Genomic DNA, 21139 nt, shown 5'->3' with positions numbered 1-21139 from the left:
CCTAATTGTAGTCAAATCATAAAAATAAAACTCCCTTTAGTGACTACCATTTAAAAATGACTGTGTAGGCAATTGATATTATTCAGTCATATGTCAGAGTTGCTTTGCAAAAATGAAATGTTCGGCTCCTGTTTGAAGACAAAGTTCTCTCAAAAAATTTCTGTGCTGATGAATGGAAAATTTGCTACCTCAGTATAAATTGCATTTACCTTGCAAATTTCTCAGGTGCAGTGCAAGTAATTTAGTTTGGATGGAACTAAATTAAATTCACCTTTTCCAAAGCTCATCTACAGATCATGCTTGGCAGATATTGAGTTGTGCTTGGGATTTTTTTTTCAGTCTATACAAATACAGCTCTTTTGTCAAGAATGGCTTTCTTTCCCTCTTGTATGCATAGAAAAAGCAGTGTTTACAAATCTAATGTGTATTTCTGACATCTGCAGTTCTGAAAAGGACATCCAGTACGGGCTGCCTCTGATTTGTGTGCTTTAACAATTTCCCATGATACCCCTATAAATTTTTCTACCGTTTTACTGACCCTGACTAAATTCTTTTTTGAAGGAATCCTTTCAAAACTTTATTTGCACATTTAGTGACAACTTAGTAGGTACAATGGCAAAGGCAAAAGCAAAATATGTTTACAGTGACAAAGTGTTTCAAGTAGTTTCTAATGTGGAACAAAGGTTACGCTCCCTGCTAAAATGCAGTGCAACAAAAATTCTGGTGTTGCTCATTGTTTGTGATAGCAGCAAGGAGAAACTTGTGCTAAGCAAGGCTATGCAGCACTAATAAAATAGCTACACTCACCTAAATCTAGAGAAGACTTGTCTGAAACTCTGACAGCCTGGACTTTCTGCTCAGTATCCACACTGATAAGGTCAGAACTGTCTGTCTTCTTTCTGTGGGTTGAAGCTTTTAACCCTTCAGTTCTTGATGGAGTCTCTGATTTCTTTGCTTTGTTTTGGGTTTGTAAGACAGGTTCACTAAGATCCAAGAGATCCAGACCTGCTGATAATACTTAGAGACAAAATGTTAGAATTCAATGTTGTTGTTTTAATTCAAATAACTCACTTACTAAAATTTGTTTTAATTGGAAAAAAATTATTAATGTAGTTGCATTTGACTAGAGTAGATATATATTTCCTGGCTAAAGATGATGACCAGCATATTCAAATATGACTAGGGATTTCAGGCGCTTAAACAGATGCAGTTTAAAAAAGCTTGATTTGTATAAAAGGCTTTTCCTCTGAAAATCTTGAAGATATCTTAGGTCTTAAGGCTGTGGCCTTACTCCAGCTTTTCTTATGTTGTGAGGGTTCCATGTGAGCTTTTAGATAGGATTTGGTTTAATCTTATGATTTATCTAGTACTGGTAACAGCTGCTTAGGGCACTACTGTTGTGCCACGTGCCATTATGGAAAAAGCTGAAGAGTAGACAGCTTCTTGGGTGGACTTCTTGGGTCATAAAGGAATAATGGTAGGTTTAGTAGTGGTTTCTACTGTTGTTGCTGTTTATCTTTTGGGGGATAAATATTGAATTATAAATTCTACTGCTATTTCTGTTAAGGACTATATCAGTATAAAAGGCACATTCAGTTCGAGTTCTTTATTTAAAAGTTGCTTAAAAAGTAACATTTGAAATTCTTCAGCACATAAAAGATAGAAAAACTACGTCTTTATCAACATTTTATAGAGAAGGTGTTTTTGACAGATCAATTAGTGTTATCTCTTGCAGTGCTTTATCTGTGTTCTTGATAAATCACTGAATTTCATCAATCTTCATAAAAGAAGAAATGTTCATTTTCTTATTAAATAAATCAAATTAACCCACCTGAATCTGATTGATAGATATTCAAGGCAGATATAGGATCTACAGATACTTATTCTTTTATAAGAAACACCATTATTAAACAACCTGAAATATTTCTATTCATCCCTATAATATCTTTAGATATATATAAAAGGAAAAAATATTATTTACAATTGTTATTTAATTCAGTGTTCCAGTTTTTGTTATTATAACTTGCATACTGCTTTAGACACATTAATTACATGTGAAGATAATCATCCAGCTGTTAATTATTCATTTTAATAATTTGCATGTATATAGATTTTAATTAAATGGCTTCTAACAAGCCAATTCATTTTATGAGATAGAAATATATACTGTAGTGCTATGCTGATTTTACTGTATCTGTTGATCTGCTCAACCGCTTTGTTTACCTTTGAACATATACCAAATAGGAAGAGGCCAATTTCTAAAAACACTTCCAAAGGACAATATACTTAAAAAACAATGCAATATAATTCAAAAGGCTTTCAGGATTCACTCTTACTTTTTATTATCTGCTCTACTGTCTCACTGCAGCACAAAAGAGCTAAGAAATGTGTTAGATCCTTTCACTAGCAAAGTTTCCGAACTCAGTCTGGATAAACTGTTTTGATATCTCTTCCCTTCTCTCTGACATCCCATCCAAGTTTTTATTAAAGAAAGTCTTTCTAGAGCAAGGAATGGGTTTGGATCAAACCAGGCTAAATGTAGCTTACCCATAGGTTAAAATTTTACAAAACCAAAGACTGAGAATTGATCAAACTGATATATGCCTCCTGTTGAACTTAAACAAGTTCCCTTTAATTCAGCCCCAGAGATCTGCTAGAATACATGTGATGTGGATCACATCGATTTGCCCTCAAATGTAACAAAGTTTTTTCTACTACTAGATCAGGAAATTATCATTTAATACCAGCTTGTAATCTTGTGCAAATAGTAACAAATCAACAAATCACTTGACAAAAATGTACCATAATTAAGATAATACTAAAATTATTTCTCGCTAGAGAAGGATAGTAAAGAATTTCGTTTACCTGCAGTATTTGATGTTACAGGCCTTGCAACAGCTTCTGGTTTAGCTTCACAGAGAAAGTCATCAATAGAGGGGCTCAGAAGGGGTCTGCTTTCTTGTTGCTCATTCACCAGCTAGCGACAAAAAAACCCAGGGTCACAGAGTGTTGTTGAGCAGCAAAATTTAAAGAAATAAAACATATTCTCACAATATAATGTGCTTTATTTTTGATTGTGAGAGAGTAAGATATTGCAATTAGAAGATGTACAAATAGCTCTGGGCTTAAAATAAAAAACTTTAGTCACTCTTTTGGGGCAAAATTATATTCTAGTTTTACAAATTGCACAAAAATAAAGCAGCAAGGTGATTTTTCCATTGAAATTATTGCATACTATTGCTTATAGGGCTAAAGTATACAAGGCCTGATGTAACTCCATTCAAATCAACAGGTGAAGTTGGCCTTCTCTATCACCAGAAGACTAAGCAGGGCTTTTTTAGTATTTGGAAGTGGTTGGTTGTTTCACCAGTAACATCCCTCCCCACAGAACTTGCACAATACCATTTCATCTAGCAAATATGCATTAGCCCATTAAACAATAACCTGCTGAGACAGAAAACACTTCTCTGCAATACAAAGACATATGAATGACAGTGGATGGAGCCTGGTGAATGCATGAACTTCCTGCATGAAGTATGCATGTATGAACTTCCTGAATGTATGAAGACTCACAATAGTTTTTATTTATGAGCAGTTTTCCTTTTTCATTGTAATTGCATGAATGCATTGTTTTTCTGCTACCTAAAGGAAATCTCTATATCACAGGCTATTTCATGTATTAGGGATTAAAAAGACAAAACAGTAAAACAGCCTCATAAATAAAAGTCTCCTCTCTGCAATCTATCTCTGATTGGAGGATCAAGACCTAAGCTGAGCTGGATGGATGTTTGACAATGTGGCCTGCATTTACTTTATCTTTAATAATGTAAAAGCATGTTTCCCTCTGTCTGTTGCTTTCATCTGGAGCTGTTTCAGCGTTACTTTTATCCTCTCTTCTCTCCTCTTCATTCTGTTCTCACTCTTTTTCCATTGTTGAATTTTCAAAATTTTCTCTCAGATATAGTTGAACTTTTAAATTTAGGATGCTAACATGGACAAAAACTGGCAAAAAAGGTGTTTACTCATCCTCATTTTAGGTTTGTTAATTACTGGCATTTAGCTACTCCAGTAGCAAGATGATCTCTAAAGTTACTACAGCAAAACATCTTAGATTCACTGCTGTTCAGTACTTGATTTCTGTATTACAACATTGCAAGAAAATAGCAAAGCTATTGAAATAAAAAGTCCATTATTTTGATGGATCGAATATTTAAGCTGGTACCTAATGCCAATTGACTGTATAATATGTGCACTTATTCATTTGCCCAGCACCTTACAGTTTTGCACCGCAATACCAATTTACATGAATAAAATGGAAGACAGATGAGTGATTGCCTGCCCAACTGTGTGTAGCAGAATGTGCAAATGCAGGCACTTAATTTAGAAATCTGGGAATGATACTGTCCCAAACTCTAATTCTACATATGCTAAACCCATATGCAAATGCACCTTACAGATGACTTAATCATGTAGGGTTTTAACTCTCCAAATTGTTTGTCCAGGTTGCTGTCTTATTTAACACACACAAGTTACTTGCTTAATTTGGTAAATCTCAACACTTGACTGGAAATTGCATTTATACCAGCTTCACACGTTTGATTTCCATTAAAGGTAGCTCTACAGTACCAACATTATCTCCAGGAATATACTTTTACCTAATACTAATTTTTAAGACTGAAGAGGACCGTATTTTTCTGTTTATGATTTGGTCCTTACTCATTTCTATTGGTGAAAAAAAGAAGGTGGATGCCTAATTAATTCTTGTCCAAATAACTTAATATTTTAAGTTTCTTTATGATCAAATCCAGATACCAGCAAAAATTGCTTGAATATATTTTTCTTTTTGCATTTACACATCCCATTCTAGGAACTAGCGTCAGCAGCAACTGCTGTACTTTTGCAACAAGTTGCATATTTGGGTGAACATAGCATCCAGCAGAAAGATTGTCAAAGCCTCTGGATCAGCTGGATCTTCAGTGATCTATGCTGTGATATGCTAACAACATAAAGAAAAGTCCTATGCCATTTGGAGGGGGACAGGAGGGAAGAAGAGATTCTGTAGGAATAACTGTAAATGTGAAAACTTCACAGAAAATACTCTGTTTCTGTACCTATACAAGTGTATCAATAGGGTACTTTATTGCATAAGATTTGGATGCTTATCAAGTTTTCCATTACATTCCATGGGAATTTTCTTTAATAGGAAAGATGGGAGCAGGAGGGAATGAAGAAAGATTATGAGAACCAAGACAGCCAAGATCACTCACTGAAGCTAGTGAAGAATAGAAAACCTGAAGACCTACTGGAAAGGCAATTTATTGCCCAAACCTGCTGCAGGGGTAAGCGGATAAACTCCGGGAGGAGCAGCAGTAATGCTGAGAATCAGAATCATGGAGGGGAAGGAGACTAGAACCAACTAAGATTTGAATTTCTCCAGGGTTCAAGTGAAGTATGAAGTAGCAGATGTCTGGCAAATATGTTTTTCTTTTCAAAGCTGGTTATCACATCCCTAGAAATTTCTTCATTATGTTGTTTATATAAGGAAGACCTGTTCAGCAACAGGCCTTCATTAGTTTGATACCAGCAGTGTATTGTTCAAAGTCCCTTGATAAAATTCTACCATCAAACTGAAAGAAGATTGGTGGTAATATCCACTTCATCAATTTTGCCAGCAAATACCAAGATTTAATTTTTATTAAGTTGTGTCTTCTTTCTGATGCATTTGCAGCATTTTTGTTTAATTACAAAACAAATAGGTTCCTCTTCTCTGAATCTCTTTGTGAACATATACACTAAATTAATCAGAGATGGGCCACCCAAATGATCAGAGGAATAAAGAACACATTTTACAGGGATACTAAAAGACTTTGACTTTCTTAGGCTAAAAAAATTAAGATTGAGTTGGAATATGATTATTTTTCATGTATACATACAGGGAGAGTGGGTAGATGACATTGGAAGAAGAAAGTTATTTCAGCTATTGAGAAAGGCTGGCACAACAACAGAGAGATCTAAACAGGCCATGAATAGATCTGGTCTGGGAATTAAAAGAATCTAACTGTCACAGCAGTGAAGTGTATGAACAGCATCCTTTTTAGGGTAGGGGGACAAAAAGCCTACCTATTTAAAATGGCTTTTGACAAGCTTTCTACATGTCTGTTTATAGTGTGATTGCTTTTGAGAAGTGGACTGTGGCCCAGAGGATTCCTTCCAGTCCTGTGTCCTATGCTCCCATGACCAAGGAGTGGAAGCTGTAGGAGTGTCTTCTTAAAAGGTTTGTTCCTGTGAAAAATAATCTGCTTTCAACTGAAATATCTGGGTCAAAACAGACATTATCAAGTCTACTAATTCTCAGTAAATACAAACTACATATGTATAGCAATAGAACATATTAGAAAAATATGTTTTTGTCGTGAAGCTGACGTTTCATGATGAATCAAACCTTAACATTAAAGAATGCCATGAGCAGCTATTTTTGCTGTAGGTAAGCGGGCAGTGGGGTAGGTTTCTGACATGACTCTGTATGCAATGCCACTTGGGAAGTCCTCAGTCTCATACTTTGAATTTAATTTTGCTGCCTCATATATTGTACCAAATTTATCCCTAGTTTAACTCTCCTCAAGTTATTAGAGTTATATCAGGCATGAATTTGGAGTAGTACTATAAAACATTCATGAGATGAAAACTATTATCTATATTAAAGTAATAATTTATGGTTCTCAAGCACCTTTCAGGGTGAACATCACAGAATGCTTTAAAACATTCATGAATCAAGCCTGGCACCACCGCAGAGCTGAGAAGTATTATCTCTATATTGCAGACGAGAGAAGCAAAGCGAAATTAAGAAAGCATCCCAACATCAGCCTGCGCTGGAGGAAGCGGCACTGGGAGCAGGAGCCTGGCGGCTGGCGCTGCTCCGTGTTTATGTCTGCAATATTTGTACACACGCCAAGCGCTATATACTCAGCCTGTGAAACTGTTGATTTCTGAGTGCTAATTTAGCCAGTGAGTGCCATAAATTCTCATAATGCCTCCAAGAACTTAATTTTTCTCTATAAAATCCATTTTAATTAAAGAAAAAACCTGCATATTCCTTTTAGTGAAGGATATCTAAAATCTGCAGAGGGTGACACTCCCTATTGCCAATACATCTGAAGAGACTCATCCAGAGTATAAAATACTGCCAAATTAAAATGAATTTTCTGTGACTGACTTCTGCTGTTGGACAGCACCACAGCAAAAGGCGCTTTTTCTCCCCCCAGTACTGCTATTGGACTTCTTTATTCTAAAAAGCATATATATGGAGTTTGTCAGTGAGATACCAGGTAACTCAAAAGTGTCCTCTGATAGCTAAGATCAGCCCCACTGTTTAAATCTACTCAAAGCAAGCATTATTTAGAAGAGATATGAGACAAGGTGCAGAGGCAAGCTCAGACAGCGGCTATGCCAGAAGCCATGTCAGCCATGTTTGCCCTCAGTACCCTGGGCTACAGGACTGCCTAATCTGCACTGAGGAGAACCACCTGGCCTCCATTTTATGTGCCCTGTCATCCACCCCCTCCCCAGCTGTCTGCATTTATTCAGCTTATGTAGCTTACTACTTGCAGCTGCCTTTGCTGTTGAATTTTTGTTTCCCTAGTGGTCTCTATACTGCCTCCAGAGCGGCTGTGAGAAGAAGAGGAGGGAGCTTGTGGTGGTTCTCCCTCTGGGTGCTTCTCAGGCCTGAAGGGTAGGTAGGAACTAAATTAACTATGCTGGAGAAACTGGTTTGGGGTCAAAAAAATCAAACCCTATGCAGGTCTGGGCATAGGTGTGTTGGGGTGGGAGTGGAGATCTTGCTGTGGAAGAGGTGCAAGTGGTGGCTGCCTGAGAGGAAGCAGCAGCCATGAGAGGGCTTTCTTCCCTCTAGCTAATACCCAGCTTGGTCTCAGCTTCCCTCAGTCACCTACCCAGCATCTTTTCCTCTGCCATGCAGCCATCCCTAAATCCTTCCAGGCCTTCTTTTCTCCCCTTGCCTCCACAGGAGTGCCATGCCTGATAAAACCTCTTCCTGCAGCCTCAGCCCTAGGTTCTCTCCTCAGGCCTGGTGCTGCCCTAGGGACCCTGGGTGGGGCACAGCGAGCCCTCAGCTGATACCTTGGTGGCAGCTCTGCTGTCCTGTAAAAACTTGTTTTCTGTTCATCTTCAGGGCTTTTGGCTCACGTTTTTAATGTAGGCGCCTGTTGTGATCCTGGTGTTGGTGTGTTTTATCATGCCAGAGACGGTGGGAGATTATGTATGTATACAGCAACTGCTATGGCTTTGGTTTTGCTTTGCTCCCAGTCTATATCTTGTGTTGTAGTAAGAGACTTATGAAACGCCTAGGGAGCCGCTTAATTTAAAAAAAAAAAAAAAAAGGAGGGGTGGGCAGTTGACAGGGCTCTGTTGTGAAAAGTTTCCACAGATTAACTTCTTTTGGTGTTAAGGCAGAGGGAGCTGCAGCACACCTGGTGCTCAGCGGAACAGCTGAGAGGACCAACTTCTTACCTAGTGTCACGTTTACAGTTGATAATGTTCACCTACACAACCTCCATTGCTCATGGCTACAAGTGGTTTGTCTGCTTTCTCTTCTCAGAGTGCTGGGGTTATGCTGTGGGAGTCCTGGAGTGCACTAAGGCCGTCAGTAAGGTATGGTCCTGACATCCCGTATTTATACACTCGCTACATTCCTGATCTTGATCTGGTTGCAGTGTACCATGCAAGCTGTTTTGTTTCTTTTTTAAATGTTAGTAGGGCATAACATAATGCTAGTCTTTAAGATAAATTACTTGGAATCTAAATTGGGGGGTTCCAGTCAGGCATAGGCAGCTAATTAGCACCTATGTTTTGAGCACATAGTGAACTAGTTCTCTTAAATTAAGTGCCTAAATTCCCTCCATGTTCAATAGGGAGAGATAAATGCCTAGAAAAGCAACTCCAGAGAGAGATCCTGCCTGCCTAATTTAGGCTGTCCCTCAGGAGGCTCTCAAAGGCACCTAGCTTTCCAACTGGCTATATATGGAATTTATTTTAGAAAGACTGGTTCAAGAGGCAACTAAAATTTAGATGTAATTAGCTACCCAAGTTAGTTGGATTGGATTCTACCATTTTGTCACCTGAGGCTGACTGAATTACGCATTTAGGAAGCACCAAACTACTAATGGGTAATCCCCTGTAGAGTTCAGCAGCAAGGCTGCTCCTGGGCACTTACACCTTTTGGTGTACTGCCTGTTCAGCGCGCTGGTCAGTGTGGTTGGGCTGCTGACTGCGTCAGTGAAATGGTCTGACCTAGAAAGCTCAGTGTGTGGTAATGAACATGTGGTAATGAGCATGGGAGAAAGCAGGGATGTTTTAACTCAGATTTTCTATTGCAGAAATTGTATTTTTCAACTTTGAGCAACTTGTCTGCTGCTTCATTGAGACTGGACAAAGAGGTGAACGTGTTAGACTAATGTGAGTAGTTATTTAGTGTTATACTGTTCTTTTAACTCAAACAGCAACATCTACTAAAGCACGAACTTCAGTCACTAAATTTGTATTATACACAACAATGGTTTCTTGATAGATAGGTTCTCTGCACACATCTGACACATTGCGATCTTTGGTGGTGCTCAGTAAGGTAAGAGGAAACAAGTGAATTCATTTCCACTAACTTGCTATTTCTTAAAAAATGATAAATGGGAACCACAACTAGAAATTGAGGTTATTGTTCGCTAGAGCATAACTGGAAGTACTAGCCTAAGGTTGTGTCTGCGGATCATTATCTAGGCAGGATAAGAATGGAAGACCTCTTTTTCTCACTGAGGGAGGTTTGGAAAGGGAACTCCTGACAAAATCACTAGTATCATGCTAAAAGTTCAAATTGCATGAATTTTGTTTTCCGTCACCCACTTTCCTAGTGTGTTTATAAATTTTTCATGATGGAAATTATCACTTCAACACACTTGACTTGCTATTGCATAGTAAGTGTGATCACTATTTGACTTTTTGCATCATTCTTGTGCCGGGGTCATACTAATCTTTTCTCTGTCACCGTAGTGTGAATTTATGTCTCAACAAAACTGATGTGCCAGCCAAATATTTGGTTTTCACAAGAACAGAGAATCAATTCACAGGGCACACAGTATAACTGACTTCCACCAATTGTGAATTGTGGGAAGCTCTAAAATTGAGACAAACTCATTTGACCCCTCTGCAAAGAGCACTTTGGTGTTGCTGCCTCTCTGAAGACTAGTCTTGCTCAGCAGGTGATAACCTGTACTCTGTTGCTAAGCAGTAGGAAATGTGAGGAGTGGCCTGTGAATCAGAGGTGACGATATCTTACCTGAAATCACACAAGTCAAGTGACCCTCTGGGGCCTATTGCAAACAACTGACAGAGGGCTTGTGTGAAGTCAGAGAAGCTGTGGGAGGGTTACTACAGGAACCGTATTGGATATTTACATGCCAGCTGTGTTGTTTAAAACCTATGCTTGATATCTAAATTGGTAAATGATAACATGCTTGTGTTGCATCCTCATAAACAGCAGTTGTGTTGCTTGGTGATAACTTGTGATCGCTGTGCCACAGTAGCATCCTATCTGTGTTTGTAAGTACTGATCTATACAAGTTATGGTGTATTGTTGCAAGGTAGAACTAAATATCTCACAGTTCACCATCTCTTTTCCTCTGTTCCTGTTGGTCTGGCTAAAGGAAACTAAACATGGGAATTGTAGTTGTATCTGGCTCCTGGATTTTGGCCTGGCTCCAATAAAGCACTTAAGTGTGTCCTGCAAAACTGAAGGTTAAGCATGTGCTTAACGGTCTTGGTGGATCAGAGCCATGAGGGAAGGGGAGGAAAGTTGCTCTTGTCAAATTTTGACTGTGACTGACAGTTTGGCTTTTACTAATCATAAAAATGTGATTTACTGTAAATCTGTTGCATTAATATCTGCACGCTCTATGCACTTTTTAAGGAAGCTGTGTACTAAAACAGAGTGCCTCCCCTTCCTGAGTGTTGGAAGATTTTATTTACTTGTTTATTTTCCCTCACTTGGCTATGCATTCTTTGTGGTGTTACCCTGCAATTTGTGTTTCAGCCTCTTCTCTTCCTCATAACACTGTCTGAACTGGAGAACTAATCTATAATGGTGATCAAAGACAAAATTAATGCATCATCATGGATGCTTAGAAATCCTTGAAGTAATATCATCACTAAGAAATTAATGTTCCTTTAAAGAAATTATTTCTGTAATGTTAGTTTATGGAAGGACCTAGTCTGTACTCCTAAAATGGCCTGCTGGTTAATTGAGGGGCTAACAAATCTGACGTGTAAGCTGAGTTTACTCAGGTTAGGAAGTCCTGTAGAACGGCAAGGCTACAGAATCCAAAGTTATCTGTTCAGAAAGCCTTGAAGAAACCTATACTGTGGGAGAAGGCACAAGTGTCATGACAATATCTACAGGGAACAAATGGTAACTCATGATGCTAGATCATGGTTTCTGTATCATTCATTGAAATTTTGTGTGGCAACTGCAGCTGAAGAGGAAGTCTGACTTTGAGAACCACAGTTCTCAAATGCTTTTAAATAAGGTGCAGAGGACAGAAACTAGAGAAGTCATTTTTCACTCCTTTTTCACTCGCATTGCTAGCATTATGTTTGTACTCTCGCAGCATCTCTGGGGGATACTGATGATTGCTTACAAAATATTAGAAAATTATTTAATGTTTTTCAATAGCTGAAAGTAAAGAAGTCTGCTAGCATATGGAAGTGAGCTGCATGTACAAATTCTTTGTGAACCACCAGTGATCCATAGAGTTCAAGAGTTTCAACACCAGTGGGTTGTATACAGCCTCATGCACTATTCTGAGTATTGTACATAATCAAATGTCAATTTAGATGAAGCATGCACAACTGCTTTTTTAAGACCAAATTTTCATGCTATAGCAGTGTGAAGACTGTAAAGATGAAGATGAGAGAATTAACAATATCAAATATCATGGCTTGTCACAGAATTTAATTTTTGTAAAGCTTATGCCATTCCATCTTCAGCTGTGTTGAAAGTGTCCTTTGTTGATTTCCCATGCAACAAAATTCATCTTTTACTGTATTCTTGCTGTATCTTTGCATATAGGGCTGTAATTACTCTGAAATCACACAGATTTTTCTTGTCCTTTCTGTGGATTTTTCTTTTAAAATAGACTTCTGTAGCTTATCTGGAATAAGGTTGCCGTTTTAGATGCGTTACTGTGGGCAGTCATAGGAAGCAAGTCATAATTTCTTGTTAAGCTTTACAGTCTTTCTCCGTAGGGATCTGTCATGGCATGTGTGCTTGCTTTGAAAGGTTTTTTTGCAGATTGAAAAGCTTTACACTGAAAAGCTGTTTGTGAATTTTTCTGGACTTGCAATTCAGTAGAACAGTTTCACTGTACAAACAGTGAGTCTGAACACAGAACAACTGTAGTACATGGCTTGCAACTCTTTAACAGGATATTGTATTGTTACTTAGACTACTCATGAAGGAATAACCAACAAATTTCTGAAAATTAATTCCTATTCATAAATAATTAATATTAAAAAAGAAGAGTTTAATTGGCATGATATATTATTTATTAAAAATTGTTTGTTAAAATCTTTCTGTGCTTATGGAATGGTAAGGAATTTTTAAATGTATGAAACTGTAGTTTACTTTATGAAAAAATAACACCATCAATTCCTATGGTAATTTCAAATTAAAAATGTTATTTCATGGAAGATGTATTTAGTTTATGTGACAGAGAAATCTGTATAACTTTAGGCAAGCAGCCAATTTAAGACTTTTAAGCATATTGTCAAGACAACTTTATTATACTCGTGAGAATATTTCTGCTGAAATTATGCATACTGCCCTAAAAGCAATAATAGTGTTGAGCAGTATTTAACTTAGAAGTAAAGATTCAATCAATACTTGTACTGCTAAGCATGCACTTATGAATTTTATTTCCTTTTTTACTCTTCTTATATTGACCTTGTTTTAATAATAGATGAAAAAAAGTTATCCATAGGACTTAAGAAGTGTCCCCTGCTAAACTACTGAAAAATTTTATAATAAATCAAACGAGACAGATTTGAGATGTATGACAAATACTGCTAATGAATTTATTGTGAATCCTTTAAAAAAAAAAAAATAATAATCTCAGCTCTTGTCCTAAGATCAGTAAGGAAGTTGCCACTGTCCTCAGAGAGCAGATTGTAATGTACAGTGAATTATTGTAGTCCAAACTTAATTATTGTCATTATCTTATACTGGCATGTTTCTTGCCTTTTTTTACATTAATGTATATCAGTTAGTTAAAATGGAGTTAATTCTGGTTTAGATTGGTATAAAAGAGAACAGAAGCTAATTCATTCACTTCAACTTTCTGCCAATCTTATAATGTTATTTAGTAAACATTTATGGAGTGGACTGTAAGTCAATGCAAGTCTAATGCTGAGAAGCTTAGAATGAACATGCTTGATTCAAATGGGACTGTAAACTTTTATATTGAAAACTGATTATGCAATCAAATTCATGTAGTGAGTCCTTGATACACATCAGAAAATCTACTAACAACATCAGGAGCAGAATATCAGTGATCTAGTGATCTTTATTCTGTTTCCTGTATAAAGTTGAATGGAAGTATTTGGAAGATCTATCAGAGTTTAAAAAGTGTTAAAAAAAAAAAAAAAAAAGCCAAAACAAAAACACAAAAAAAACCCCACCACCACAAAACCAATAAACAAACAACAGAAAAGCCCAACCAAGAGGGGAAAAAAGAAAAATCAGTAGTATTTAGGGAGTGGTAGTGTTTGAGTATTTTACTAAAGCCCTTGAGCAAATATTAAATGTGCATGGATCAACAAATGGCATGCAAATGAAGTTCACTTTAAATTAAAATGTTCCTGAATACTAATTAATGCCTCATAGAGAGACTGTGTAAAAAAAAAAAAAAAAAAAAGTCTTAAGTATCTGGTGGAGTTAATTGGGGTGTAGCTCTGAAATGTATCTCTCCTTTCTGACAACTTGTGTTGTAGCATGCATTTTTCATGGGACAGGATGAATTTAATCATAGGATGGTTTAGGTTGGAAGGGACCTTAAAGACCATCGGTTCCACCCTCCCTCCCACTAGACTAGGTTGCTCAAAGCCCCATCCAACCTGGCCTTGAACGCTTCCAGGGATGGAGCTTCCACGTTTCCCTGGGCAACCTGTTCCTGTGCCTCACCACCCTCAGAGTGAAGAAATGTTTCTTGTAATGTGATTTCAACTTTTAAAATTTCTTCTTTCCAGTTCAAATCCAAAAACTGTGTTCTGTAGGTTAACTTTTTAAATTATAAGCAGTCAATATCAAAATTGTACTCTGATGTACAATGTCTGTGTAGTTCATGTAAATTTTAAGAAGGCAGCTCCCATATTTTTCAGCTATAAACAGAAGTGGGGATAGCTTTCAAGATATACTTTGCATTTCCTTTTCTTATTGGTGAATTTTTCATGAACTCATGTTTTTGTTCCAGAGTGTATTTGCCACAGGACCATCTTGGACATGAATCATCTCCTGCAGGTCTTATTTCCTACTATTATCTTTGTAGGGATCCTACCATCGCTAGCTTTCCAATTTATGTATTCTAATGAAGAATCTAAATTAGGTGTGATGGATCTGTGACAAATAACTCTTGTGACTCAGATTTGTTTGTTTAAAATCAGGCTGGCAAGGCATTTAAGCATGCACTTTTTTTACTGCTCAATAAAGCGGTTAATCATATTTTAAAGTGTAAGTGTGGATCAAAGTACTTTATTGAATCAGATCTTTTGAAGTTCGCTGACCTGTAGTAAATTGGGAATTTCATGGCTGACTGTACAATTAAACTTTGACTCCAGGGGATATTTAGGTTTAAATTTCTCATTAGAAAGTAATTCTGAAGTGAGCTGTTTTCCTCCTGACAAATGCAAAGAAGCTGTGAAGAGGCTAAACAAAAAATTTTATTTTGGAATTCAAATCAAACTTTTATGCACGAATTTTCTCATTTACTTCTCTGCTTTAATTAGAAGTATATGGGATAGTAGCTTAACTTCCAGTTAATCTTTGAACCTTTAGCAAATATTCAATATTCTTTCACTTTTTCTAGGTTTTATTCATATAAAAAAAATCACAACCTTTTTTAATTTGTTCCAGTCTCTTCTGAATTATCTTACAAAAGATAAAGGGAGAAAACAACATGGTAGAGAGCCGCTTTCCACAAAATCCCTTTAGTACTGAAAGCTTACTTTCTGTTGATGCTTGGTGTTAAATTTGGCAACTACTGAATACTTTCTCACACCAATAAAGTGACTTTCATTGAAAGTAATTGAGACAGAATAAAAAAAATAGATACTGAAAGGCCTATCCAATTATGAAGAATATCCCTCTGCTTATTGTAATACACTCATTACTTCTGGAATGATGGTCAAGATTCCCAGTTGCCATATAGTGGCATAATCCCACTGGAGTCTGCAATATTTCTTTGGTTCCTGTTACTTGAAGATTTGGCTCCAGATGTGATGATATAAAATAATACCTGATGATATAAAATCTGTGAATTTGAAATGTCATTAAAATTTAATTGACAGTATTTATGTCAACAAATAAGTGTCATATTTTATAAGCAGGGCTTTGCTAGAAGCATAACAACAAAATGCAAATATTTATCTGACTTGTTCTCTCTTGAATATGTTTTTAACATTTTCCAGAGGAAGAGAGCAAAGAGGCATCTCTTAAAATACAAATTCAGGGACCTCTGTACATTATCACTAACTATTTCTCATAAAGTGAGGATCTAGAATCTCTTCTTCATGTATCAGATTCCACTTATGCTTCCTGTGGAGTCTGCTCCACAGTCAGATGTGATTAATCCTCCATTCAGCAAGGATTTTGGAAATGAGACATTTCACTTTTTTTTTTTTTTAAGAACAGTTGGTACTCCTCTATCTGCGCTTGAACCTTGCATTTTATTTGCAAGTTTCTTGCTTAACTGGTTGTAGGGATGGAGCAACAAAGATATCTACTGTGTGTAATTCCTTCCTAAGATATACTGGGTTCAGTGGTGGTAACTTTGGAAGGACCAGGCCTTATTCTGATGACCCAATTTGATCTGGCTTGGAAAACTTGTTTGCAGCCAATTTGGAACTTGTGTGTTTCACTCTGTGAGCAGCAACCACATCCATCTGTTTCATCATGTAAAGAGCAGAGACAACACTTTGATGGTGATGGCTAAATGAATATCACAATATAGCGGTGCATTATTCAGAATGAATGGTCTGAATGAGAGCTGTACACATTTACACAGACACACTGAAGAGGAAGCATCTCAAAACAACATTACAGCCAGATAATTAGGATACAAATGATGTATGCAATGTGGTCACGTAACTGCACATCACACATACATGATGCAGAGATGGCTATGGAAAATACTCACTTTTTCACTTGATTCTGCTTCCTTTTGGCTTCTGCACCCCTTTGGTGCATAGCAGGGAAGTAGGTATTTGTGTTTAGTGGAAGAAATTACACTGACTAACAGACACAAGCATTTTACTCATAAATTTATCATAGACTTCTGCTGAGTAGACTGACAACCACTACAAATGGTGCATTAAACATTTACTGAACCCAGGCTGAACTCCTGGCCCTGTTGAAGCCAATGGAAGTTTTGCACTTTTTTGGTGGGGTGGGGGGGGCAGGGATGGGTAGAGGAGGCAGCATTTTGTGTTGGTTTCTAATTGTTTGTTTATCACTTAGTAGAAAATTAGAAAGGATGCCTTAAAGAGAGCATCCTTTTCCTTTGTGCAATTACTCCATAGACATTAGAGTTCACCGCAAGCGAAATACAGTGTTCAACAGGGGCTGAGGAGGAGATTGCCAGACCTGGTTTCCAAAGTAGTAGAAGATACTTCTATAATATGTGTATTAGTGCAGCGCATCCACGATTCTCTGTAAGAGAAGTATGTGCTGGCCTTGTGTGCATCCTAAATATGTTCAAAAAGTACAGTAGCTGTTATCTTTAGATGTGAAAGGAATAAAAGAGGGTTGTGGATGTTGCCGAAGGCTCTCACAAAAGAACAACTTGTGTGTTAAGATTACATCCATTAAACCTCCTGATGAGTGGGAATCACCTGTGTGTGCTAAATACTAACAGTAAACTAAATGCACTTGCTTGGGGAACAAATTCATGTATGTGAGCGACCGGAGGGAATACAATCCACTCTTGCTGCGAGATGGAAGTGCTGTGTTTTACTGTAGCATTCAGTCACTGTCTTCAAGAAACTAATGAAACCACCTAATGTTCGATGGCTACTCCAAGGTGTAAGGCTTAGTGTGATGACGTTACATCCTCCCCTTTGACTGGAGTTGTAGAAATGAAAGCAGTGGGGTGTGCAAAATTACATATTCTGACCTGGACCAGGAGCAGAATCCCAGTGAGAGCTTAGGGATGGGATCAGAGAGATTGAAAATGATACTGCTGTGAAGTGGTTGTTTCTTATTTCATATATGCATAGAGTATTTTATGTGTGCATTGCAAATGAATATTTGTGGTGTGAATATTGATGGCATGAATTATAACTGAGATTTTAAATTGGTTTTAAATAACTTTCTGGTAACTGAGACATACCGTACTTTCTACAGATCCCTTTATTTGGGGGCAAAAATGCATTTTTGTTTAAGTTTTCATGTCAAAACATCTAAACCCCCAAGCGATTACGTTATTTACCCCACGCTATTTTTCCCCATATCGGTGAGGGACTGTGCTGACATTGGTGTGGGATCCTCTAGCGGGTGGGTTCAACCAGCCCCACTGCGCCCAGGGGAAGCTAAGCAGCGGGTGAGGTTCCCCTCGGGCTGCGCGTGCCGCGTTTCCCGTGGGGCTTTTGCATCTCGCGCTGTGTCCGCGGCCTCCTCTGAGCCCCGCGCTCTGCCCACCTGTGATGTCATAGTAAGGAGGGGCTTTTCTTCTGCAGACTCCTCCCTCGGAATCTCCTTCATCACCATGGCAACAGCCTTATCTGCCGCCCTAGAGCCTTTCCCCTACAACAGCGAAATCAACAATGGCGCGAGTCAGCAGCGGGCCTGGCAACAACCAACAACCGCTTCCCAACAACACACCCCACAACCATCCAGTCGTTAAACTGACGGCGTTTACGGCTGGAAGCAAAGCTTGGTTGAAAGTAGAATACACAAACACTGTTAAAAAATAATAATAATAAAAAACTATCTGTGAACCGGTTCGTTATCAACGTGGTTGGGCTCTGGCCGTAGTCTCGTGACTTGTCAGAGTTGCCCCATTGAAGTCAACGGGAATACGGCACTGCCTTGCTGGGACAAGGCTGGCTGGAAATACTCCAGTCGAATGGAAGGGTTTGGACCTTCTGCAGGATAGGATCTCCATAGGAATAAGGTCTGCAGGATCAGCCCCTTGCTTTAATTTGTTATCCAAAAGTTTATGTCTGAAATGCCTGGTTTTTGCTTAAAAATAGCATCGAGCTGATTTTGCAAATAAAGCACAGATCCTTGTAGTTCACTGAGGCAAATGCTCCCTGAAATTTAAAAGTATTACCTGTAGGGCTGGGCCCACAGTGTTTATAGCTCTAATAACATTTTTAAAAAAGCAACTTACATTATTTAAACAGTCTGTTTTTTGCTAAGAGAATATACGGAGCCAAATTCTGCTGTCATAGGCATTGCTACAGTTCTCCAAAGAGATCACTGTTGTTGAACTTTAAGATTATTTTTTTAAACATCACTTTTCTTAAAATTCACTTAATATATTGTAAATATTCAAGACAAAGTTATTGTTTTTAACAATACTTAATATTTTAGCCAAACAAAAAATGCCCTAACAGTTTGTGCCATTCTCTCTTTGAAACCATACTCTTTATTTAAAAAGGGTATTTGTCGTCTTGATTTCACATGGGTTTCTGTATTTTGATCTCTTATACTCTTGCAAGTGACAGAGAAAGTCTGAGCACACACATAAAGCATAACAGCAGAACTGTATTATGCTGGTGACCCTGGGCATGGCCTTATTTTTATACTTACAAAGCTCCCATTGATTTCTGTGGAAGTTTTAGCTGTACAAAGACTGCAGGATCTGGCTCCATAAAAGTAGCATTTTACACTAGACTTAAATATATTTAAATACTTAAAAGTCTATTAACAGAAGGGGTTCTTTACTACCACATCATGTACTAGAATTACTTTCACTAGCACTGTATTCTGTGTCCAGTAAAAAACCCAACACTACTGCTTATACTGAACTACAGGTTATTTCAGAAACATTTCATCAATTGCAGGTAAAAACATTACATTCTGTTGTGGTTTTTTAACAGATTTTATTAATCATCAGGTCAACATTAGGTTAGCTTGCTTGTGCAACACATCACAGTTACCCTACAGAGTTCTTTGCATGCTGCAAGAAATTCTCAGAGCAGAAGTGTCATAAATGATAAGCATGCTGGATTTGTGATGCCTTTGATATCCAAAGAACTGCAAAGTCATTGTAAAATTAAATTTATTTAGTTCGATGAGAATTAATTCTAATTAGTAAGCATATCAAAGGTTCTTGGCCAATTACGTATTTACTCTGTTCATGATTCATATGACATATTCCAGGTCCATGAAGCTTGTTTCTAGTATGACGTGTGGAGTTATCGTTAGCTAGCTCTAATAACATGCTATTTGATTGTTATAAAATGTAGTCCTTTTGTGCTGAGTGATAGAACAAAATAGTTTATTAGCTAGAAAGGATGCATTGGAAAGCATGCAGTGCTTTTTATTTCTTGCAGAGTAAAAACCCACCAAAGCAAAGGTCAGGTCACTTTTTTGAAGACAGAGCCACTTTTTCTTCAAGGTTTCACCTACTGCCTGAAAAGAGTCATGATACTCATATTAGTGCCTGCTTTTAACCTTTCATAAACATAACTGCAAAACCCTGGGAGTAGTTGATACCATATATAATTGGTCTCATCAGTTTAAAGTGGCTATAGGACAATGTAGAATAGTAACCTGATAAATACCTCTGTGCTATTTTTTATGTGCAGACTTTGTATATCTGCTACTCAAGGCAAGTGGTTTGATAGTACTGTTTTATTAGGGCTTTCATTTAGCTTTCCTAAAAGACTACATGTAAGTCAGGTAGATTTGTTTCTGGCTACTCAGCCTACGGTATGAAAAACATTATTCTGAAACTCAAAGTTAGTAGGCAATTTCCTGAATACCAAAAGGAGAGACACTGCAGTAAAGTAGCTTAAATTCTGAGATTCTGGTGGAGAGATACACAGGTGACCAATTCATTGCAAAATCCAGGGTTTTTTTTGCTCGTGACTAAAAATGGATTTTGTTGTCCAATGTAAGGTATGTAAGCTTGAAAGTTTTGGTCTCTGTATTCGCTATAGAGAATACTATCATATTCAATCCTCGCCTATGAAGTGATTAGGCAGAAGAATTGGAGAGGAGTGAAAATAGTTTGTCTGTGACCAGGACAGCCTTGTTACTGTTGTGAACTGCAGCTGGAATTATAATCTCTAGCACATTTCTTACAATAACTATTGAAGGATTGTTCTTTAAAAAAAGAAAAAAGAAAAAAAAAGTTGCAATTTATTTGGCTGCCTTCAATGTTAAATGTTTTTTCTTAGTGTTTTGGCTTGCTGTATGTATTTATCTGTTACAGTAGCTTACTGCTCAAACCCTGCAATTCTGTAACAGCTAATTTTACACTTGCAAGGTCTTTAAAATGAATAGTTCGTTGATAGCACAGATTTGCAAGGTAAGTTATTTTCTTATGTAAACAACAGTTTAATAATTTGGTAAATTAATTTCCTCATTCCCTGTTTTTCTGCAATATAGAGATTGAAACAATTGTGATGCAGAGTATGACAACCTATGTACAAATCAAGACAAACATGAATTGATGAAGGAAAAACATATTATTTGTTTTCATAGAACATACTGCTGAAGAAAAAGTGAGAAACGTGCCAGTATTACATTATTTGATACATTTAAAACCTAACAGTTCCTTTAGGTGATATCTCAAGAGCAAAATAAAGAGGAGAGCTCAGAGTATTCCCATGATGCTAAATATTTATAATAGAATTG

General features: G+C 37.4%; 1 protein-coding gene across 3 annotated transcripts in view; it reads right to left on the bottom strand.

Moving 5' to 3' along the window:
- Nucleotides 1–19906, bottom strand: part of PEX5L (peroxisomal biogenesis factor 5-like) — a 40739-nt gene extending 20833 nt beyond the window's left edge. The window contains exons 1-4 of one of the 3 annotated variants that reach the window (XM_009895307.1): nt 19844–19906; nt 17969–18073; nt 2866–2977; nt 808–1017 (exon numbers count right to left, since the gene is read on the bottom strand). In XM_009895307.1, the coding sequence (XP_009893609.1) occupies nt 808–1017; nt 2866–2977; nt 17969–18037 (391 nt within the window). In that variant the 5' untranslated portion in view covers nt 18038–18073; nt 19844–19906. Of the gene's footprint in view, nt 1–807; nt 1018–2865; nt 2978–8167; nt 8183–17968; nt 18074–19843 lie in introns of those variants that run through there. The other 2 variants (XM_009895308.1, XM_009895306.1) reach the window with 2 other exon arrangements.
- Between the last annotated feature and the right edge of the window lie 1233 nt (nt 19907–21139).

This window comes from Charadrius vociferus, unplaced genomic scaffold, assembly GCF_000708025.1.
Source record: "Charadrius vociferus isolate BGI_N301 unplaced genomic scaffold, ASM70802v2 scaffold311, whole genome shotgun sequence".
Classification (NCBI taxonomy): Eukaryota; Metazoa; Chordata; class Aves; order Charadriiformes; family Charadriidae; genus Charadrius; species Charadrius vociferus.
The sequence above is the reverse complement of the archived record's forward strand: the minus strand, read 5'-3'. Positions and strand labels throughout refer to the sequence as shown.